This window comes from Pelophylax lessonae (assembly GCF_965119305.1).
Source record: "Pelophylax lessonae genome assembly, chromosome: 11".
Taxonomy (NCBI): domain Eukaryota; kingdom Metazoa; phylum Chordata; class Amphibia; order Anura; family Ranidae; genus Pelophylax; species Pelophylax lessonae.
In genome coordinates this window covers 212,338,246-212,363,013 of record NC_138778.1, presented here as the reverse complement: position 1 = coordinate 212,363,013, position 24,768 = coordinate 212,338,246, and the positions used below count along the sequence as shown (strand labels likewise).

Genomic DNA, 24,768 nt, shown 5'->3' with positions numbered 1-24,768 from the left:
CCACACTGCCAAGCAGTCCTATCACTCTCATTAACCACTTAAGCCCCGGAAGATTTTATCCCCTTCCTGACCAGGGTTTTTTTTGCGATTTTTCACTGCGTGACTTTAACGGACAATTGAGCGGTCGTGCGACGCTGTACCTAAAATAATTTGACGTCCTTTTTTCCCACAAACAGAGCTTTCTTTTGGTGGTATTTGATCACCTGTGCGATTTTTTGATCATGCGCTATAAACAAAAAAGAGCATCAATTTTGCAAAACAATATTTTTCACATTTTTTTATATGAAATTCCCCCCCAAAAAAAATGTAAAAATCAAAATTTTTAACATTTTCGGCCAATTTGTTTTATGCTACATATGTTTGGTAAAAAAAATCGCAAAAAGTGTATTTTGATTGGTTTGCCCAAAAGTTATCGCGTTTACTAACAAAGGGAAAGATTTTTGTCATTTTTGGTGTTTTTTTATTTAACGAGTAATGGCGGCGATCTGCAATTTTTTTTGCAGGATTGCGACATTGCGGCGGACAGATCGGACCCTTGACTGACATTTTTGACACTTTTGGGGGTACCAGTGACATTACTGCAGTAATCAGTGCTATACATATGCACTGTTACTGTAAAAATGACACAGGCAGGGAAGGGGTTAACTGTATTGGAGAGGGAGGGGTTAAGTGTGTCCTAGGGGCATGTTTCTAACTGTGATTGGACATGGCTACTAGTGTAAAAACAGAGATCAACGGTCCTACATAGTAGAACCGTCTGATCTCCATTTTTACACAGGGGAGAATGACAGACGGCTTGTTTACATTAGCCGCCTGCCTTTCTCCCTTCCCGGCGAACGACATCGGGTCCGCCGGTCACACGCACTGACTTGTTAGGGAACGAGCCGGGGCGGGCGCGCGCCTCAGCGGGCGCGCGCTCGCCCGCTATTGGATCACAAGCGAGTGACAGGCTAGTGACGTACCGGTACGTCACTTTGCCTGGCCGGGGCTGACCGCCGCAGTATATGTACTTGCGGCGGTCGGCAAGTGGTTAACAACTTCTCATCCAGTCCCCTTCAACTCTTCTCTACATTTAACTCTCTACTTCACCCTCCACTACCTCCACTCACTAACTCACTCAATGCCCATGAGATCGCTAATCACTTCAAAAATAAGATTGATGCAATTCATGATGAGATCTCCACTGTACAGATATCTCTTCCAATGAACACACCTTGTCCATGGGTACACTCAACGCTTTCCTAATTCAACCCCACTACTATAGACAAGGTTTCTAATTTTTTTTTTCTATAATGCCCACCTAACCACTTGCCCCCTGGACCCTGTTCCCTCTCAAATACTGTGGTCAACCTCTAGCTCTATTCTACACTCTCTAACTCAAATCTCTCGCTCTCTTCTGGCATCTTTCCCAGCTCTCTAAAACATGTACTAGTCACTCCCATACTTAAATAGTCTTCCTCCAATCTTAACAACCTATGCCCCATCTCCTTGCTCCCCTTTTCCTTCAAAATCCTTGAACGCTTGGTCTACATCCGACCACCTCATTCAGAAAAACCTTCTTGATCCCTTTCAGTCCAGAATTTGCCCTCAACACCCCCACAGAAACTGCTCTCCTAAAACTCACAAACAATTTACTAACAGCTAAAACCAATGGACACCATTCTGTTCCCCTACTTCTGAACCTTTCGGATGCCTTTAAAATGGGCAACCCCCCTCCTAGAAAAACGTTACTCCTTTGGTATGCATGACTATACTGTTCGTTGGCTCTCAACCTACCTATCCCACTGCACCTTCACTTCCAACTTTACCTCCTCCTTCAATCTTTCTTTCTCCATTGGGCTTCCCCAAGGTTCTGTTCTTGGACCTCTCCTGTTCTCGATCTACTCCTTCTTCCTGGGTCAGCTTTAGCTGCGTCACAAGTCCTACTGCGCATGGGTGGAATAGGTAGGGAATTTTGACAACATCGCAACGGGTCGGGCACACGTCCTAGTGCGCATGCGCGGCAACGGGTCGGGCAGGGAGATCTCGTATAACAAACAGGCATCTGATCTCCAAGCCCCACACTGCACCGACCCGACAATGGGACACAGCGATAAATTGGTTTTTTGATTTCCTCACGCATCACTAATTTACTGACCAACATATCAGTCTCAGGGAGCAAGGTGTAATCCTGGACTCTGAATTCCCCTTTCAGCCCCACATCCAATCACTGTCCAAAGCTTGCTGCTTCAACCTCCATAACATCTCCAAAATAGGCCCCTTCCTAATCAATGACACCACAAAGCTTTCTAATTCACTCTCTGGTCATCTCTCGCCTTGACTACTACAACTTCCTCCTCATTGGATTACCTTTACATAGGCTAACCCCCCTTCAGTCCATCATAAATGCTGCTGCCAGACTCATCCACCTTACCCAACTGTTCAGTGTCTGCTACCCCTCTCTGCCAGTCACTTCAATGGCCACTCACCCAACAAATTAAAGGAGATGTACAGCCAAATTTCATTTGGCTGTACATCTCCTATGGATCACAGGAGTGCAGTTCGCTCTGCACTAACGTGACATGTTTTCAGCAGAGAGGGGGCTGAAGTCCGCTCTCTGCTGACATCACAGAAGTTGGTCCAGGCTCCGCGCTATCACGACCACGGAGTCGGGATCTGCCAGATGCCTGGCTTGACTCCCAGCTCAGCCTCTCAGCGAGCTGCTGGGAGCCTGAGACAGCCGCTCTGCCCGCTCCACAGCCCAGCGCTCCAGTGAGCAAGGAGGGGGCAAAGCAATTGGCGGTGTTCAATCGCTCGGTTCTCAGTGTAGAGCGCAAGGAGATAGATGCAGGGCTTTTTTTCTCAGAGAATAGGTGCAGGAACTCCTCGTTTCTGGGTCAATTCTTGTCTCTGCCCCTACCCACCTCCGAGCACCATTTCTTGATTCAACCACCCCTCTCCCCTACCTCTCAGTGCCGCCCCCTTTAGAGAATACAGAGCCAGGTATCATTTTGTGGTGCTAAGTAATTTGTATGGAATTTGGTAATGATAGCAAGAAAATCAGTAAAATAGATCCCTTGCAGCCACCAGCAATAGACCCTCCCCAGCAACCACAGATCTTAAAGCAACCAGCATCAATAGGCCTCTTCCTCAACAGCAGGTCATATCCAGCAACAATTGACGCCCCAGCATCATAAGCCCCCCTCCAGCAAACCAGCAACAAATGACCTCTCAAGAAATAATAAACAACCATGCATAAATATATCCCCTCCGGCAACAATAGATCCCCCAGCAGCCAGTATCAATAGACCCTACAGCACGCCCCAGCACCCCTTGCCATTAAATATAGTACCATTCAGTACTGAAGGTGCCGGAACTGCGTTTCCCCGCGTTCCCACTGAAAAAAAGCCCTGGATAGATGCAATATCGGATCAATGCTGCATCCACCTAGGTAAGTATGATTGGGGAAAAAAAAGAGAAACCCATACTTCAGTTTAAAATTCAAAATACTAATAATAATATACATAACATCCATAACTCGGCCCCCCGTGATATCACTAACCTAGTCTCAAAATACCAACCAAATCCTTCTCTTTGTTCCTCCCCAAGACCTCCTGTTCTCTTGCTCCCTTTTCACCTCGTCCCATTCTGGGCTTCGGGACTAAACCAGAGCCTCTTCCATTCTATCTGTCTGGCTAACTCCTACTCTGTCCACTTTTAGGTGATCCCTGAAAACCCTTCTCTTCAGAGAAGCCTATTCTGCCTCCACCGAACAATTGTATTTCCACTATCTCCATAAGCTCATACCCCACAGTTATTACCTTTTCTATCACTTGACCCTCCCTTTTAACTTGTAAGATCTAACAAGCAGGACCCTTTGATTCCTCCTGTATTGAATTGTATTGTTACTTTGCTGTCTGTCCTCATGTTGTAAAGCGATGCACAAACTGTTGGCGCTAAACAAATCCTGTATAATGATGATAATCATATCCAATTGAAACGGTTTTACTTTAGCTTTGTCTAAAATGGGTTTTAAGAGACATCGGATAAAAAGTTTTGCCAAATGCAAGAAAGCAATGACAGTCAACTTGAGCCCTATACCAGTGTTTCTCCTGGTATTCATGTTGTGACAAGCTGACCAAAGATTATTCTTTTTTTTTTTTTTTCGTTCAGCTGCACTAGAGAGGTGGATGGAGAAACCCCCCCTCTTGAGGCATTGTATTCTGACAAGAGGACTCTCCATTGTCGGAAGCACTCCTTCCTCTGGACAAACTCCAGAAACTGCAGGCTTCAACTCGCCTCCTGCTGTCCAGCAGATGGTAATTCCCTGGGACTTGAATGCGAGTGCTAGGCCTGATGGTGTCTACCTTTTGAGGTGATCCCGTTTGCATGGTTCCATATGTGGTCCCTGCAAGGGAGATTCTGATCAAATGGGACAAGACTCCGCAGTCTCTGGACAACCAAATCCAGCCGAGCCGTGGTGCAACAGGGTCCCTGATCTGGTGGCTTCGTCCTCCGGAGCTCCGGCAGGGGAAATCCTTCCTCCCCTTGTATTGGATGGTGGTCAACACGGATGCCAGCCTGTCAGGGTGGGGAGGCGTTCTTGACAGAAACTCTACTCAGGGGGTCTGTACCCCGGAAGAGTCCAGACTACCCATCAATATCCTGGAGCTCGGAGCGATCAGACTGTGCCTCCTCTGCGACCATTCCCAGTTGGATCAGAGACAGACGGTGATTCAGGCCTATTCCATCAGGGGTCAGGTTCCTTCTTTCCCTATCAAGGCACACTCTACTTGGGTGCTCAGTGCCTCCTGGGCCTACCGTCATTAGGCGTCAGTGATGAAGGTTTGCAAGGCGGCCACCTGGTCGTCAGTGCACACTTTCACAAAGTTCTATAAAGTGGATGTGTTGGCATCTGCGGATGCCTCTTTTGGCCACAAGGTTTTGCAGGATGCTGTTTAGAGGACTTTCTCCTCTTTGAAGATGTGTTGTTTTTTCAGGTGGGCTCCAGTTGTTTTGGTTGAGCCCCTGTTGCCTGGTTGGCTACTGTTTTTAGCCTTGGGAATTTTTTGCTGTTCCCACCCCTCATATTTAACACTGCTTTGGGACATCCCAATGGATAAGAATATCAGGAGCTGTGTCCGTCAATGAAAGAAAGAGAAAATGGGATTTTTGACTTACCGTAAAATCCATTTCTCTAATGTTCAATGACAGACACAGCACCCACCCCCTCTGTGGAGTTGTAATTCCTCTGATACTGCTTGTAACAAAACTGAGTACCTATAGCAGATAGGGGGAGTATACCTCCTGGGACTGCCCATAGGCGTAGCCAGACTTTTTCTGCCTAGTGTCCTACTCCTGTAGGGGGCAGTATAACTCAATGGTGAAGCATATCAGGAGCTGTGTCCGTCAATGAACATCAGAGAAATTGATTTTTTGTTAAGTCACAAATCCCATTTTTACAAAAGGATTAATTAATATTGAAACCAACAGTTAGATTGTTATATAGTGTAATGAACAAACATAAAGCAAAAAATTAAAAAAAAAATAATAGTAAAAAGGTGAAAATTATGCAAGTTTCATGCATGACGTCCCAGGTAACAAAAAAAGAAGTCCAAAAATAGCTTTCCAAGGTATCCTAAGGGGGTCATATGATACCTGCAAACAAGAACGTCCATGCGAACCTGACCTATCTAAACAAAAGCTTTTGTATCCGAGAGTCTCCCTATTGGGGAGAATGCAATGTGAGAAAAAATGTAAATAATATAGAAAAGGAAAATGTTATCAATATAACCATCCCAACCAGGGCAATACCTGGTGGCCTGATAGACACATGAATTTAATGCATAAGGCATAACGGACAAAAAAAAAAAAAGAAAGGAAAATAAGGAAAAGGGAGGGAAACCTGATAGAAGAAAAGAGAACGAGGAGAAAAGAAAAATGCCATAGAATCTTCTTGTCAACATCCCCAAAAGCAGAGGAGAGTAAGTTGGGATGAAACAATCCAGTCTAGCCAGCATATAATACAACCTATACAACACTTTATAGGCAATCTCTAATATAAATATATTTCTCGAACACTTGGAAAGAGCTATAGTTATAATCTGCCAGTCCTCCCGATCTAACTTCCTCCCCAGTTCTTTTTCCCGTTGGAGATGATAGGGTCTCAACGGAGTCTGTTTTGCAGAAATTATAGATGAATATATCTACGATATTAGGCCCGGAGGGTGGGGACCGGCTCTACAGAGGCTCTCAAAGGGGGTCAGGGTATAAGGGGGTCAGGGTATAAGGGGTAGGAAGAGATTTTATGAGTTGTTGAAGAAAATGCCTAAGTTATAGGTAGCTATAGTGTTCTCATATGGGAATATTATGAGAAGAACGTAAGGCGTCATATGTCAGTATCCTAGTAGGGGTAAACAGGGAGTGAATGTCCATGAACCTGTTCGCAGTCCACCAGGAGAATTGGATCAGATTTTCGCAACCTGGAGGGAATAATGGGCAGTGAAGAAGTCAGAGAAGGGGAAGATGTGGAGAGATCAGACCTGCAGAATATTTAACTGAGTCCCACAATCACAGAGGGTGGACTAAGCATGGCCCTATTGTGGTCAGGCGATGAATAGGAGAGAGCCAGGGCAGGGAAGAGAAAGGTATAGGATCTGAGTCAACAAGATTAATTGTGGCCTATATCGGTAATTGCCATGTTTTGTAGAGATGGGATAGCAGAGCTATGTTCGCTGCAGTATAGTGGGCCTGTAAATTAGGGACCAAAAAGGCCACCATTGATCCTTCGGGCGTAGAAAACCTGTTTACTGATTCAAGGGCGGGTGAATTCCCAGATATACTTCAATAGCTTGCACTGATGTATATGAAAAATATGTAGAGGGACTAGGACGGGCAAGACTCAAAAAAAATAAAGTCATTTTGGGAGATAAGATATGCGAATTGCGGTTATCCTACCGAACCAGGAAAATGGTAAGTAGGACCAGGAGGACAACATGTCAGACAATCTTTTGAACAAGGGTGGAAAACTGGCCTGGTACAATCTGACATATGATGGGGTGAGGCGGATTCCCAAATAGGGCAAAGAGGAGAGCCAATAAAATGGAAAAGCAGTTTTCAGATCTGTTAATACTGGAAGAGAGAGGTTGAATGACATTACTTTAGACTTGGAAGGGTTGACATGAAGTCCAGAGAGGGATGCATAAGTGTCTAGAAGGGATAGTAGGTTCAGTAGAGATTCCGGGGGAGGTTAAAGTTAGCAAAATATCGTCGGCGAATAAGTATATTTTATGGGAAGAGCCCGCAACATCAATATATCTGGATGAGAACGAACCGCCTCTGCTAATGGTTAAAGAGCCAGAAAGAAAGGAGGTGTGAGAGTCCGCAAACTTGATGGGTACCCCTCCAAATATTGAAAACAGATGATTAAAATCAGTAAAATTAGATTTTATCCCAAGGGGAGTCATATAGCTCTGTCATCCATCGCAGGAATGAGACTCCGAAACCATAATGGCGGAGTGAAATAAGGCCATGAGAAAATATCAAATGCCTTATTCACATCAAGAGACAAAAGCATTGTTTCTGTAGAACGGTTGTGGGCTATATGTTGTAACTGTATTATTCGCCAAATAGCGTCCCCTGTCTGCCTCTGCGGATCAAAGATAACTTTATCCTTTTTGACTAAGCAAGGAAGGAAAGAATTTAAGCGATAAGCTAGAATTGTGGTCAGAATTTTCATATCTATGGTAATGAGCCTGAAATTGGCCCAGGAGGAGTGATCGCAGTCAGGTTCAGGAAGCATCACTATGTTAGTGGTCAAAGGGTCTGATGTGAAGGTCTGTCCATCTTTGACGGAATTATACATAGCTGTCAGATGTGGAGCTAAAATGTCAGCTAGCTTCCTATAATAAAGTGCCGTAAAGCCATCCGGACCTGGTCGTTTGCCCACTTTCAGGTCTTTAATACATTGGAGGACTTCTGAGATTTGTATATCCAGGTCCATAAGAAATGTATGGGCCTCAGTCAATGTGGGAAGTGAAAAACGACTCGGGAAAGTCTCAGTCTGATTAGGGGCTGAGAACAGTGTGGTAAGGCGATAACAGAATTCCTGCAAGACCCGCACTGGGTAACCAATAACTACATTATGTAGAGTACGTAAAGTGATAAGAGTAAATTTAGGAGTAAAAGTTTGTAGCCTACAGCAGAATAAAACTTTCATTTCATTATCTGCCACATGCTTTCTTCTTTGGAATTTAGGTCAGAATAAACCGGGTAGACCAGTTTTTTTCAGCTGCTGGGAGATCAAAAGCTATAAAATTCAAGTAAAACATCTTGCAAATATCTAATTTTGTTTGTCCATCCTAGTCCCAGATATCTTGATAAAGCTATTGACTTCATGTAGTGATAGAAGCAAGTAGAATTCTAGCATTCTCTTCAATTATAGTATTACATTTTGTTTAAACTTCTATTTTACGAATTATGAAGATGTAACATCATTTTTACAACATGGACTTGCATGACACACAACACCTTCTCAGGGATATCGTATGAAACCTTATGTTCCTTCTAGATACTTTTTTCATTGAATTTATTTTTGTTAATGTTTCAGTTGTTACAATGGGGATTTTAAAAGAGAAGTTCAGCCCCCCCACCCCCCCCCCACCCAAAAAAATAATAATTATAGTCACCTAGGTGAATTCAGCATGCTGCATTTGTCCCTCGCCACCTCTACTCTGAGAACTGAATGATCAAACACGACTGATCGCTCAGTTCTCCCCTCTGCTCTGAGCAAAGAGTGATGACTGTCAGTCACTGGCCCCCTGCTCTACCCTTCTAGCGCTCACTGGATCTCTGAGCTGTGTAGGGGGCGAGAGCCGCTGACTGAGCTCACCAGCTCAGCTAGCTGTCGGTGCAGGCTTCTGGGTCGATCCCAACTGTAAAGTCAGGATCGATCCAGCGCCTGGACCAGCTGAGTGACGTCAGCCAACAGTGGACTTTAGACCACTGTCGGTTGAAAACGGGTCACAGGAGTGCAGAACGAACTGCACTCCTGTGATTCATAGGAGAAAGAAGGCCAAAAAAGCTTTGGCTATACTTCTCCTTTAATGAATCTGGCATCGTAGGATTGTTCCTTACTGGGTCCTGTCTATATCCGAGGTCTGTGGCTTTATTTTGTTTTTTCCCACACCTGATGGACCTTCAGTGATGACTACTTGTTATACTGCATGGATACATTTACTGGTAAGCAGCTAGGAGTCTATTTGCTATTATCCACTGTACAGTACAGGGGTGGGTACTGGACGGGAGATATATTTCCCCCACTATTTGTGTTATGGTCCCTTTAAGGGAAAGTGCAAGAGACATTTTAAATACTCAGGGGTTCCCACCCATGAGTATTAAGGGGTTCACGGGTAGTCTAGCTGAACAAAAGACTGATTTCAGAATGGTAAGTCTTGTTTTGGGACCCCTGGAACCTCAACTGTCACTTTGTCAGTTTTACCTCTGAAACTTTGCAAATATATAACCGGCGTGGGAATAATTCCCATTTAATAGCGTGCGGCAACAGACCTGAAGAATGGAGAGCTCTTTTCCCTTGAAACGCATTGGCTTGACATACTTGTCGCTATTCTCAATAAATGCCTTCTTTCCTATTATTCCAAGTCATTAAGGACCCAAATTCCGAGGCTCAGATGGATTTTGGGTGGGAAAGAGCATCAAAACGCTGATTACAGGGACTTTGGACTCTAAAGGGTTAACCCACCTGCAAGGAAAGCTTGAAAAGCAACAGGAAGGAGTCAGCACGTGTCTATGTGGAGGAGTGGCATAGTCACTGTGAGATTTATCGTTCTCCTTCCACTTCACAATTATGTGCCACTTTGTGTCGGTCTATCACATAAAATCCCAATAAAATACATTTACCTTTCTGGTTGTAACATGACAAAATGTGGAAAATGTCAAGGGGTATGGATACTTTTTCAAGGTACTGTATAGCAGTCTTGTGACTTCGATCAGTGTCTGGTTATAGCTTGTAGGAAGGGTCTTCATTCTTCTATGACTGTCCAGTGAGGCTGCAGGACCCCTGACCCTATGTCTGGACAGTGCCAATTGGCCCTGTGCTAATCACATGCACCCTCCAAAGAAAAAAAAAAAAAACTCTCTAGCAATACACACCAAACTGAGCATGTGCAGAGTGTCCCCAAGGCTCTGTTCTAGCAGGAGATGGTTTGGGAACTGTGGAATAAGGGGAGGAACAGAGAAGACAGGATCAAACAGCCATTTTATACAATGCAGAGGATTAACCCCTTAGGTTCCACAATGAGTATAACAAACATGCTTTACTGCATATACAGACTCTACTGTTGTGGGTTTAGTAACACTTTTAATATACCAGGACTAAGGACTGTTTGCCTTTAGGCCCGGTGTTCTAACAGATCTCCATACCCATCAGAAATCCATACCTTGGTCATTTCCGGTTGCGGATCAGCTGTGGCTTCGTCATGCATCAGCTGTAGCCGCGTCACAAGTCCTACTGCGCATGGGTGGAATAGGTAGGGAATTTCGATAACATTGCAACGGGTCGGGCACACGTCCTAGTGCGCATGCGCGGCAACGGGTCGGGCAGGGAGATCTCGTATAACAAACAGGCATCTGATCTCCATGCCCCACACTGCACCGACCCGACAATGGGACACAGCCATAAATAGACTGTGGGCGTGCGCGTGGGGGTAGGAAATATAGTGTGTATATATATATATATATATATATATATATATATATATATATATACACACAAATTCCCTTTCCCCACGTGCACACCCACTGTTATATTTATATATAAATTTCCTACCCCCACGTGCACTCCCACAGTCCATTTATGGCTGTGTCCCATTGTTGGGTCAGTGCAGTGTGGGGCATGGAGATCGGATGGATGTTTGTTATACGAGATCTCCCTGCCCGCTGCCCGACCCGTTGCCGCGCATGCGCACTAGGACGCGTGCCCGACCCGTTGCAATGTTATCAAAATTCCCTACCTATTCCGCACATGCGCAGTAGGACTTGTGACGCGGCTACAGCTGATGCATGACGAAGCCACGGCTGATCCGCAATCGAAAATGACGGAGGTATGGATTTCTGATGGGGTAGGGAGATCTGATAGAACACCGCTTCACACTGGTGCGATATACGCTTCGACTTTGAGAGCACAAGTCCCATGACAAGTTGCGCCCCATTAAGTGCAATGGAACCGTTTTCATAGGAGCGACTTGAAAGAAAGGTTCCTGCACTACTTTTGGTCCAACTTTGGCATTGACTTCTGTTAAAGAAGTCGTTTGCGAAATCGCTCTGGGATGCCGGCTTCAATGTCGCGGCAGTGTGAACTGGGCCTTGAGTTTGCTGAAGAAAGTTACTTGTGTTTAGTTGTTTTTGAGAGACCAATAAGGACTATTTGCTTTTACAAGCAGCTGCCTGGTGATCTGCAGCCCTCCACATTACACCACTTCAAAGGTGTCTCTTTAATACGGAAGATCCCGAACTGCAGTAGAGTAGAAAAAGCAAAATGATGTTTGCTTTTAATAACCTCCGCGGCGTTTAGCAGAGCAGGTCTCCTCTCCCATCCAGTTCCCCCTGTCAGATACATATTGATATATTGTTTCATCTCTGTTTGTGCAACTTTCCAGAGGGGCATATTAATAGGAGCCTATGAGAATTTGAGAGTCTAAATCCCCAAGGCTTAGGTGGAGAGTTCAGACAAGTCTGCTTACTGAAAACCTGACCTGTAACCTTTGAAAGCCTCGCAGAAAGTTCCTGTGCTCAGTAACTAAGGAACGGGTAGAGATTTGGTTCGGGAGAGGGCATATTTTTATCGCACACGTTGTGCTGGGACAGCTCTTGTTATCAGAGCACCCCCAAGTCTAAAACAGTAGTCGGTCAGATCAAATAACATTCAGCACTGGTACAGTATCAGGTTAGGGAGCTTTCTGTCTGGTTGCCCAGTTCCTGCATCCTGGCGCTCCTCCAATGGTCGGGGCTCAGCTGCTGCCTGCCAATGAGGCGATTGGTGCTGTCACAACACCAGGATGACGTTCCTGCCCTTTCCAAATTGGATCAGCTGGCACACAAAAGATACTAGCGATGGATGCCTTGGCACTCTTTGCAGTGGTTTCGCATAGGAAAACTTTACACTTTGTTATGAGTGCAGTCTCAAGCTTACCTCTGTATTTAGCTTGAATCTATATAGAGCTCTCACAAACAGGGCCCTCCTAACCCTCTTGTATTGTATTGTAATTGTACTGTCTACATTTTGTAAAAAGCTGTGCAAACTGCATTAATTAAATCCTTAATAAAAATGATCATCTATAGTCTTGTAAAAATGTTTCTAATTTATATACATGTGAGTTCAATCAGCTTTAAAGCCCCTTTGCAGTGGCGGCTGGTGCATAAAAATTTGGGGGGGGTTCGTCAAATCCAACACCCCCCCTCCCGGCGGGACGGCCAGCAATCAGATCTACCACCCCCTCCCTCCTTCCTCCCCCTTCCCGGGACGGCCCGGCCGGCCGGCCGGCTGGCTGCCCAGCCGGCATCCTTACCTGCTCCTTCCCATGAGCAGCTGTGAGTCTCCTCTGGCCGTACGTCCCCTCCCTCTTCCTGGCCAATGGCCAGTAAAATCACGTCTCTTTTTAGCCAATCAAGAAAGGGGTCTCACGACCCGCTTCCTGATTGGCAGGGAGGAGAGTCAGTGTGATAATAGCGAATAGTCATTCGCTATTGTCATACAAGTGGGTGGGCTTGGGGCGCAGTGCTCTGCGCCCCGAGCCCATCCTTTTTTTTAAGGCTATTAGAGCCTACTTTGACATAGTGGTGGGCTTGAGCATGATATGGCCATATGGTGGGACTAAATCCCTATTTTTATTTATGGATTGCCTTTATATTTGATAGTCATTTCTTTTGCATGTGTCCTCTATTCTCTGTAAATATGCATGTTGCTTGGTTCATAGCTGCACCAGCTTTAGAAATGCATGTTCAGGGTGTGCCCCCCCCCCCCAGCTCTTTGTTTGTTTGCTATTAGAACCTCTGGCTCTAATCACGTCCTTCAAAAAAAAAATCCCCTGCATCCGTGCCCTGCACGTAGATTAGGGGGCTGGACACATGGATAGGGTAGGCGACGCCCCTGTGCTCCCAATGGACGGGCCACCACTGCCCCTTTGACATGGGCAATCCGATCAGGTCCGCCTGTCAGTTTTTCAGACAGACCTGATCAGAAGGTCAATGCATTCCTATGGGCAGGTTGAGTGGTTTGGGGGCAGTCCAGTTAAACAAGAGAGGACTGATTTCATCACTCTCTGGAATGGTCCTCATATGGGACCCCTGGAACCTCAGCTGTCACTGTCAGTTTTCACCTCCAAAACTTTACAAACATACAACCGGCGTGGGGACCATTCCCATTTAATAGTGTGCAGCAAACAGCCCTGAAGAAGGGAGAGCTCTTTTCTCCCGAAACGCATTGGCTTGATATACTTGTCGCTATTTTCAATAAACGCCTCCTAATTTACCATCAAACTTGCATTTCTTCTGGACATGGGGCATGTCTTCTTTCCTATTATTCTAAGTCATTTGGGACCTGGAATTCCGAGGCTCAGAGGGACTTTAGGTGGACCTGATCAGAAGGTCAATGCATTCCTATGGATAGGTGGGTGAAAACAGACTTGTGCCCGTTTACATCCGCCTACCTCTGGGTCCGATATGGTCTGCTGGAAAAAAAAAGAGAAGAAGATCCGTCCTCTTCTGTTTAGGCTGATTGGAGTGTGGTCTGGTGTTAAATTGACATTGGATTCCCATAGCTCCTCATTTGTCCCTCAATTTGGTCTAAACTATATAGTTGTATATAAAATGCACTATTTATCTTTCAAAAAGTGTTTCCCAGTACTAAACCTTTCATCTAATTTCTAAATTGTTGCATTTGTAAATTTCAAAAGCCAAAATAAAGGAATGTTAGAGGTAAAAAAGCACTTGTGGGTTTAACTAATCATTTTCTCCTTTAGGGGGGTGTGGTGGGGGGGGGGGGGGTGCCCTATGCCTACATACTTTTTCTAATAAGTGTCCTTGTTCCCATCTCAAAAAGTTGGGAGGTATGGAGTAAGTTTACTCCCAGCTGCCCATAGAGGAGAAAAAATCTGCCGAAACTGAGTGTACACAGATGTGAGCAGATCCTCTGCTGATTGGAATATGATGCTTACCGTGTGAAAGGGATCTTAAAGTAGACAAAACTTTTTTCTTTTTCATTTTGGGTAGAGTAAGGGAGGATTATAACCCCTGTCAGGTTTATTTTTGCTCTCTTTGTCCCAATGGTTAGATTCCCATAGCCAAAACAGGAAGTGAGAGGAAATTCCTGCAAATTAAAGCTAAGTTCCACCCAAAAGCTTTTTTGCACCCCTCCACTGCCTCATTTGCCACTTTTGGGGGGAGGAGCGGGTACCTGGTTTTGTCCAGTACCAGGACACATCACAGGTCCCAGAAGACTATGGGACCATTCACAAGGCGAAGCACGACTCGTGTTTCCACAGCAGAAAACAGGCTGTGAAGCCACAAGGCTTCACTTCCTGTTTCCCTTACCACAGATGCCGACACCTGCACCCGAAGCTGATTGAAGAATCGGCTCATATGAGAACATCGTGGGATTCCTGGACCAGTAAGTGTGCTTACAGTGGCGGCTGGTATATATGGGACGCAGGGGCGTGGCCCCCCCTATCCATGCTTCCGGCCCCCTAATCTACATGCAGGGCGCCTTGTGTATTTTATGTGAGTGCCTTTAAAGTCCCAACACTAGGGGAAAACTTTTTCTTTCTATAAATCAAGGGATGTGGCACCTGTGTCCGGGTCCTTGTTGAGAGCAATCTCTTTCTTACATGCGGGGTGCCGGACGCATGGAGTTCAATGGGGCTTTTTTTTTACCATGTGATTAGAGCCAGAGGCTCTCACAGGCTAAAAAAAAAGGGTGGGCTCGGGGCAAGAGCAGTACACCCCGAGCCCACCCAGTTGTGTGACAATAGCAAATGAAAATTCGCTATTATCACACGGATCCTCCTCTTGGCCAATCAGGAAGCGGGTTTTGAGACCCGATTCCCGATTGGCTGAAAGGAGAAGCCATGCCATTGGGCATGTTGGAGGAGGAGGGAGGAGACGCAGAAGATAGGGGGAAGAAGCCGAAGCCACCTCTGCCTGCTGTTGCATCCAGGCAGGGTGAGTGAGGGGGGGTCCTGTCTCTCCTGTCTTGCTGTGGTCCGGGGAGGGGGAGTATGGTGCGGTCCGTCTGCCGCGCCCCCCCCCCGGCCCATGGAGCACCAGCCGCCACTGTGTCCTTATATTAAAAGTTAGCAGCTACTGTATTTGTAGCTGCTGACTTAATTTTTTTCTGAAGGAGCCTGGAGCTCCTCTTTAACCACTTGCCCACCGCTCACATGGAGCGTACTGCGGCAAAGTGGCACAATCCCGTCCAGCGATGTAGACCTACGTCGCTGGACTCCTCCCCCTGTAGGCGGCGCTCGCGCGCCGCCGGAGGCGCGCTCCCGCTGTTTTCATTCACAGCGGGAGTCGGGCCAGGGGAGGAGCAGCGGCGATCGCCGCTGCTCTGCCCCGATCGTCGGGGAATCGAGTGAGGAGATCCGCCTGCCTGTGTAAACAGAGCGGGCGGATCTCCATAGTGACAGGGAGTGACAGATCGGACTGTTCAGCATAGCTGGACATCCGATCTGTCCCTGTCTCACAAAGTCACCTCCCCCCCCCCACACGTCAGTAAGCACCAGGCATACATTAACCCCTCCCTCTCCAATAAAATTAACCCCTTCACTGCCAGTGTCATTTTTACAGTAACAGTGCATATGTATAGCACTGATTACTGTAGTAATGTCACTGGTACCCCCAAAAGTGTCAAAAATGTCAGTCAAGGGTCCGATCTGTCCGCCGCAATGTCGAAGTCCCGCAAAAAAAATCGCAGATCACCGCCATTACACGTTAAAAAAAAAACACCAAAAATGACAGAAATCTTTCCCTTAGTTAGTAAATGCAATAACTTTTGCGCAAACCAATCAAAATACGCTTATTGCGATTTTTTTTACAAAACATAGGTAGCAGAAAACAAATTGGCCAAAAATTAAAAAAAAATTTGATTTTTACATTTTTTGGGGGGGGAATTTCATATAGAAAAATGTTAAAAATATTGTTATTTTTTCAAAATAAACGCTCTTTTTTTGTTTATAGCGCAAAAAGTAAAAATCGCACAGGTGATCAAATATCACCAAAAGAAAGCTCTGTTTGTGGGAAAAAAAGGACATAAATTTCGTTTGGGTACGGCGTCGCACGACCGCGCAATTGTCAGTTAAAGTCGCACAGTGCCGAATCGCAAAAAGTGGCCTGGACGGAAGACAGCAAAATCCTCCGGTGGTAAAGTGGTTAACCACCTCCTTCCTACGCCTGCTCTAACACTTCACTCCTAGATGTACAAAACAACTTCTTTTTTTTTTTGCTAGAAAACTACTTAGAACCCCCAAACATTATATGTTTTTTTTTTAACATAGACCCTAAATAATAAAATGGTGTGTGTTGCAATTTTTATGTCACACGGTATTTGCGCAGCGGCTTTTTAAACGCAATGGGGTTCTTTTTGGAAAAAAAATATGGATTTTTTTTTGGGGGGGGAGAGTGATTGCCCTCTAGTGGTCAGAGGATGATGGCAGTGCAGGTTGTGCTAGCTTACTCTGCCTGCTGCCCAGGGCTGGCCCAAGACATTGTGCTGCCTGGGTCCAATAATAAAATGCTGCCCCCCCCCCCAAAAAAAAATCATGCCCACCAAAAGGCCCCCACATCCATTATTTTATATGAATATAACATTTTGGAATAATTATATTTACTGTTATCTTCTTCCATAACTCCCCACCGAACCAGTCCACCAAACACCCGCTGTCTGTCCTCAGTCCTCCTGTTACTCCTGTGTCTGCTGCGCCCACCGCCCTAGAAGATCCAGCCTGAGATGGAGTGCGCTGATGTCTGATGTCATTGCGCAAACCACAATCACGCGAGGGACATTCCCCAGAGGAAACACTCCACCCCCACCGTACTCATCAGTTTGCACTACGGGCGGCAGTATGAGATGGGGAATGCCACCCGTAACGTGCCGCAAACTGATGACACACAAAACTGCTGGGAAAAAAATCTTGGGGGTCAATTTTCCGCCCCTCTCCAAGTTCTGCCTGGGTCCAATGGACCCAGTGGGACCCATGGTAGGGCCGGCCCTGCTGGTGCCAACAACACCTGCAGCGCGGCCCACCTTCCAGCTCGCCACAGACTGGCACCGATCCACGGCCGAGGGGTTGGGGATCCCTGCTTTGGAAAACCTGCCACTGCAAACATACAGCTATGAGGCTCTAAGCACAGGAATGCCCAGGCACATAACAGAAAGTGTACTGCTATTCTTAAGCAGAAATTCCAGGCAAGATATTGCTTCGACCCGAATAATATTTCTTTGTTCAGGTTAAGTTGCAGATTTTTATCTTTTTTTAATGCTTTTGATATCTGTTGTTTATAATTTACTATGCAGATCTAGAGATGAACCTGTCATTGAACCCACTGGACATAAAAATTATAGATTGATCTATTACTCAACATCTACTTTGTATTGGAATTCTGGAAAATGCAGCTTTAATCCTCTCTTCTGTTATCTTTTTATTTGTCCTCCCCACAGCCAGAAAACATTGTATGTGTGTCTCCCATCAGCCATATGGTGAAGATTATAGACTTTGGCCTGGCCCGAAGGTGTGGTCAACGTGCATTACTCTCTCTGCCTGTTTGGTTTTTATCCACGTTAATGTGTGTATTGTTTGTCAGTCTGTGCATACAGTGGGGATCGAAAGTTTGGGCACCCCAGGTAAAAAATTGTATTAATGTGCATAAGGAGCCAAGGAAAGATGGAAAAATCTCCAAAAGGCATCAAATTGCAGAATAGACATTCTTATAATATGTCAACAAAAGTTAGATTTTATTTCCATCATTTACACTTTCAAAATAACAGAAAACAAAAAAATGGTGTCTGCAAAAGTTTGGGCACCCTGCAGAATTTATAGCATGCACTGCCCCGTTTGCAGGCTGAGACCTGCCAGTGTCATGGATTGTTCTCAATCATCGTCTGGGAAGACCAGGTGATGTCAATCTCAAAGGTTTTAAATGCCTTTGATTTGAAAGGTTTTAAAAGGCATTTGATGCCTTTTGGAGATTTTTCCATCTTTCCTTGGCTTCTTTATGCACATTAATACAAATTTTTACCTGGGGTGCCCAAACTTTCGATCCCCACTGTAGCTTTTTATATCCCTGAATCACGCATGCATATTTTAAAGTGTATTTGCAGGTACATGTACATAGTTCTAATCATTTCTTAGGGGCTTGGTTATGCAAATGCCGACTTCACATATGAAAGTTTCTCTTTGGCGTGGTTCCTCACTCCTCGGCACATCATTATTGGCCATTCAGTATAGTGGGCAGCCTTGGAAGCCGATAGCGAGTCAAACTGAATGGCGCAGACCAAAGGACTTTATACAAGCTGAGCTTTGTATTTCATAACAGGACAAGTAGGTACATGATGAGCATAGACTAGTGCTGCCTGCTTGTTACGAGATGGTCGGAGTGTGTTCTTCCTTCCTTTGGGTCTGTTTTAGCCCAACAGGTGTAAAAGGGAGCCTTTGATGATCATGATTTAATCACTAGCTGGCTACAAATGGTAAATGTCAAATATTCGTGTGCAGAATTTACTATTTTACAAATGATAAAGAAACAAAAAATACAGTTTTTAGTTTTTGGAACAAAAGAAAGAAAAAGTATTAAAAAAAAAAACTTTAGTTGTTCCTGTGTCTGGTATTGATTTGCATGTTAGAAGTCTTTGTAGTTTAAACCAATAGTCTGCAACATGGGGGCTTGGATGTAGTCCTCTGCCTGCTTTTATCTGGCCTTTGTGGCATTATTTCCCCCACTGTCAGCAACAGGGGGGCATAGTCGCTGACATGGACAATGGGACACTATTCCTCTCATTGACACCAATAATGGCGCACTAGTCTTCCCAATGACACCAATGATAGGGGCACTATTCCTCCCATTGATACCAGTAATGGGGCATTAATACTCCTACTGACACCTATGTTAGGGGCACTATTACTCCTACTGACACCAACCATGGGGCACTATTACTCCCACTGACACCAACCATGGGGCACTATTACTCCCACTGACACCAACCATGGGGCACTATTACTCCCACTGACACCAGAGATGGGGAACTATTACTCCCACTGACACCAACCATGGGGCACTATTCCTTCCACTGACTCCAGCAATGGGGAACTATTCCTCCCACTGACACCAATGATGGGGCACTATTACTCCCACTGACACCAATGATGGGGCACTAATCCTCCCACTGACACCAATGATGGGGCACTATTACTCCCATTGACACCAATGATGGGGCACTATTACTCCCACTGACACCAATGATGGGGCACTATTACTCCCACTGACACCAATGATGGGGCACTATTACTCCCACTGACACCAATGATGGGGCACTATTACTCCCACTGACATCAATGATGTGGCACTATTACTCCCATTGACACCAACGGTGGGGCACTATTACTTCCACTGACATCAAGGATGGGGCACTATTCCTCCGGTTTTAACCAATGATGGAGCACTATTATTTTCCCTAATACCAATGACGGGGCATTGTATACTCCCACTGATGCCAGGATCTTTTCTACTCCCAATGGCCACAGTCCGGCCCCCCTAAAGTATTAAGAACAGTAAACTGGCCCTTTGTTTTGAAAGTTTAGAGACCCCTGGTTTAAACTGCTGAACGATGTGTTGCCCATAGCAGCTATTTTAAAAAATATTTGCCTAATACTGATTGGGCTGCAGCTTACTTAAATTTGATCAATTGTCTTTTAGTGCTCTGTTTGTTTTCTGATTCATTTATGTTTCATGCAGGTACAAGCCTAAGAACAAGCTGAAAGTCTCCTTCGGCACGCCAGAATTCTTGTCTCCGGAAGTGATTAATTTTGATCATGTCTCTTTCCCAACAGACATGTGGAGTGTCGGTGTCATCACATACATGATGTAATATTGAACAGTGTGATTTAGTATACACATGGCTTAACAAAATGACCAAAAAAAAATCAAGATTGTCTTCCTTTGTCTGTAGTTTTAGCCCAGTGTTAGGAATATAAGGGTGAATAATATACTGCTCCCCATTTGCCTGTGTCTTTTTTGAGAACAAAAATAACTTGTTAGTAAAAGGCCAGGACAAAAGACAATGAGAGCCAACACTCACTTTATATTTTTTCTTTCTTTTGTAATATTCACAATAAACAAGAATACAAACATTTGTTTGGTTCAAAAATCAACTGGTAGATCTAGTGGATCCTAATGCTAGGTCTAGTGGATCATAGTGATAGGTCTAGTGTTAGGTCTAGTGGATCATAGTGATCGGTCTAGTGGTAGGTCTAGTGGATCATAGTGCTAGGTCTAGTGTTAGGTCTAGTGGATTATAGTGATAGGTCTAGTGGTAGGTCTAGTGGATCATAGTGCTAGGTCTAGTGTTAGGTCTAGTGGATCATAGTGATCGGTCTAGTGGATCATAGTGCTAGGTCTAGTGGATCATAGTGTTAGGTCTATTGGTAGGTCTAGTGGATCATAGTGCTAGGTCTAGTGTTAGGTCTAGTGGATTATAGTGATAGGTCTAGTAGTAGGTCTAGTGGATCATAGTGCTAGGTCTAGTGTTAGGTCTAGTGGATCATAGTGATCAGTCTAGTGGATCATAGTGCTAGGTCTAGTGTTAGGTCTAGTGGATCATAGTGATCGGTCTAGTGGTAGGTCTAGTGGATCATAGTGCTAGGTCTAGTGTTAGGTCTAGTGGATTATAGTGATAGGTCTAGTGGTAGGTCTAGTGGATCATAGTGCTAGGTCTAGTGTTAGGTCTAGTGGATCATAGTGATCGGTCTAGTGGATCATAGTGTTAGGTCTATTGGTAGGTCTAGTGGATCATAGTGCTAGGCCTAGTGGATCATAGTGATAGGTCTCTTGGATCATAGTGGTAGGTCTATCGATAGGTCTAGTGGATCATAGCGCTAGGCCTAGTGGATCATAGTGATAGGTCTCCTGGATTATAGTCCTAGGCCTAGTGAATCAAAGTGATAGGTCTCTTGGATTATAGTCCTAGGCCTAGTGAATCAAAGTGATAGGTCTCTTGGATCATAGTGCTAGGCCTAGTGAATCAAAGTGATAGGTCTCTTGGATCATAGTCCTAGGCCTAGTGAATCAAAGTGATAGGTCTCTTGGATTATAGTCCTAGGCCTAGTGAATCAAAGTGATAGGTCTCTTGGATCATAGTGCTAGGCCTAGTGAATCAAAGTGATAGGTCTCTTGGATCATAGTCCTAGGCCTAGTGAATCAAAGTGATAAGTCTCTTGGATTATAGTCCTAGGCCTAGTGAATCAAAGTGATAGGTCTCTTGGATCATAGTCCTAGGCCTAGTGAATCAAAGTGATAGGTCTCTTGGATCATAGTGCTAAGTCTACTGGTAGGTCTAGTAGTGGATCATAAGACACATACAATGCATATAACAAATTTACAGTGAGAGACTGGAGATACACAGGGGGGGGGGGGGGGGGGGAGATTTACTAAAACTGTAGTAAACAAAATCTTGTACAGCTCTCTACAGAAACCAATCAGCTTCCAGGTTTTATTGTCAAAACTTAATTGTACAAGCTGAAGTTAGAAGCTGATTGGCTACCATGCACAGCTGCAACAGATTCTGAGTGCTCCAGTTTTAGTAAATCTCCCCTACAGTATCACCTGCCACCCAGACACAGGGCATTATAGTAATAGCGAGCCCCTGTATAATCCTCAGAGGTCCTAATCAGATATATCCACAAACCAATGGCCATCATGCAACATACACAAATGAAAAAAAGAAATCAATAATGGGGATGGCCAGCAATCCCAACTAAGGGACTTTGTAGAGAGAGGAGAAAAAGATAGAAAAAGGAGGAAGAAGAAAGAGAAGGGAAAGAGAAAAGTTGCTCCTGTCTGCCGGGTCCCAGCTCCGGTCCCAACCCCCAGTCCTATGCAGATGACTGTATGTATCGCACGCAAGGATTTCAGATCTTTCGAGAGCTGATCACGACAGTGCGTCCGAAATGGTCCGCAGGGACAAACACAAAAATATTTCTCTTACGATACCAGATCGTACAATTTTAGTGTAATCAGTACAGTATTTGTCCGAAAATGCGATGCAAACACAATACATTACATCACTTTCTAATTTTTATTCCGTCCTATGAGGATTTTTTTAACTTTAGTAACCTCTTCATTTTCGATATGGAGACTAGCATGCAAAAAAAAACCCAAACCCCCCCCCCCAAAAAAAAAGACGATCATTTGTCTAATAATCTCATCATGTGTACCAGGCTTAAGGTTTGGACACAGTTGTTACCGAAGGCTGGCCATACATGGAGCAAATTCGTTTTTTGTAACTATAGCTTGCAGGAAAGAAATTAGCTTTATTCCCCTATTAACCTATCAACACAGACCGTGTTGATGCGGGAATCCCTCCTGCCAGCCATTGTCTTCTTCTGGACGGGGAGGGGGAAGAGGCGGGTGGGGGAAGCCGTCACCGCCAAGAGAAGACAGTGATTTTTGCTAGCGGCTATAGCAAGAGAATCTGGCCAGGCTGGTTGGCTGGCCAGGCTGGTTGTACCCAAGTTGATTGATCGATCCACTTGGTTCATTTAACCTGCCCATTAACGGTTCGAATCTTGGCCTGTTCCTGCTGAACCGGCCAAGATTCGAACGGTCTATGGCCTGCATAAGAAAAGCACTGGTGCAAAAATAATTCAGCCTTTTCAGCTTGTTCCCAGCTTACAACAGAACTTGTGATTGGCTATAAATATATTTTTTGACTGTATCCGTCACTCACCAACACACAGTGGAGGTAAAGATTTTTATAAGCTAAGATATTGTTTTATCGACTGAACCCCATTCATTAAAAACCTGGTGGCATCTCTAGGGCGTTAGACAGCAGGACTGATAAATGTGTGAAGTCCATTGATAAATTATTGTAGTAAGTCCGGGCTTCTTTGTTCCCGGTCAGTGACGCTTCCTGTCTTCACAGGGTCAGCGGGTTGTCCCCTTTCCTTGGAGATAACGATGCAGAAACCATGAACAGTATATTGGCGGGTGACCCAGGATTTGAAGAAGAACCTTTTGAACAGGTTTCAGAAGAAGCTAAAGATTTTATATCCAATCTGCTGATCAGAGATAAGAGGTTAGAACCCTTTCACATTCAGATTTTTCTTTCAATACATTTTTATTGAACATCTTCAGATTACTGGTTATTAGGGTTGCACCAATACTGTTTTTTTTTTTTTTTTTTTTATCAGCCAGGTACTGATACTTTCGGTCAAGCACTTGCCGATACAGAGTACCGATACTTTGTGGTGCGATTTGCGTCAATTGCATGCTATTTCCCCCACCGCTTCTGTGTGTGTGCGTGTATATATATATATATATATATATATATATATATATATATATATATATATATAGAAAGGAAAGCGCCACCTAGTGGGCAGTTTAATAAAAAAAATGTTATAACTCACATTAATACATATCTGGTCAAATTCAGAATCTGCATAGGTGTCCCGGTCCCGCCGATGATAGCAAATCACGGTCGCTGGATGGGCTGGAGGAGAAGTTCTGGGACTCCTGTGGGTATGGGGCAGAAGTGATGTCAGCTTGGGGGCGAACTGCCTCTACATCTCCTCAAGCCCTGTGAGCACATCCACCGGCCGTGATTTGCTATCATTGGCGGGACCAGGATACCTATGCAGATTTTGCATTTGAACTGTGCTTAATGTGACATTTATAATAAACTGCCCAGTAGATGAAGCTTTTCCCTCTCTATACACACACAGGAGTGGTGGGGGGGATTGCATGCGATTCGGACAGGATTCGCACCGCATTCCTGTTCAAATCGCATGCGATTATTTGCAGTGTGATTTGCGCCCACTCATTTTATATTGATGCAAAGTTTAAGTTTTGGTATCGGGAGCAGGCAAAACTGACAATATACTGTTAGCTTTTGGGTTTTAATCACTAATAACATAAGTCTATTCATGAACATGACAGAAAGCCCATATATGTCCAGAGCAGTGGCGGCTGGTGCTCCATGCGCCGGCGGGGGGGGGGGGGGGGGGGGGGGGCGTCACACGGGCCACACCGGCTCACTCACCCTGGACATGTAGGCAGGCAGCAGTAGGGAAGGGGGAAAGTGTATATCGAGAACACCCAAGCCCAGGGCTGTGAATTTAGCATCTCTGCTCTCTCTAAATATGGCTGGTTAGGTCCATGAAGCTTGATGTCGTCTAGGCAGCACCATCTTTTCCGTTGTAATATGTATAACCAAGTTCCAACCCCTATACCAGCAGCTCAGGAGCCACAAGTCCATCTGATCTTGGCTACCATCTAAAACAGCAATGCTAAGAGCTTGTTCACACTAGCAGTTGGGGGGGCGTTAAACCCCATGGTTGATGTGTGCTTTTACTGTCCTTCCAATCATTACCCCCTGTAGCTGCAGAGGCAGCAGGTGTGCACATGCAGGGACCGCAATGCTTTGTTTTGTGGCCACAACAGGAATTATACCCCCTGACACTTTCGTTGGGTGCAATGCAACACATTCAAGTGATTGGGGCTTCC

At 45.0% G+C, this 24,768-nt stretch overlaps 1 protein-coding gene across 1 annotated transcript in view; it reads left to right on the top strand.

Annotated features, from left to right (window-relative positions):
• MYLK2 (myosin light chain kinase 2) overlaps nucleotides 1–24,768 on the top strand; it is a 62,499-nt gene that overhangs the window by 26,812 nt on the left and 10,919 nt on the right. Inside the window, exons 7-9 of the mRNA XM_082271657.1 lie at nucleotides 17,711–17,781; nucleotides 20,002–20,130; nucleotides 23,186–23,338. Of these exons, the coding sequence (XP_082127783.1) occupies nucleotides 17,711–17,781; nucleotides 20,002–20,130; nucleotides 23,186–23,338 (353 nt within the window). The remainder of the gene's footprint in view (nucleotides 1–17,710; nucleotides 17,782–20,001; nucleotides 20,131–23,185; nucleotides 23,339–24,768) is intronic.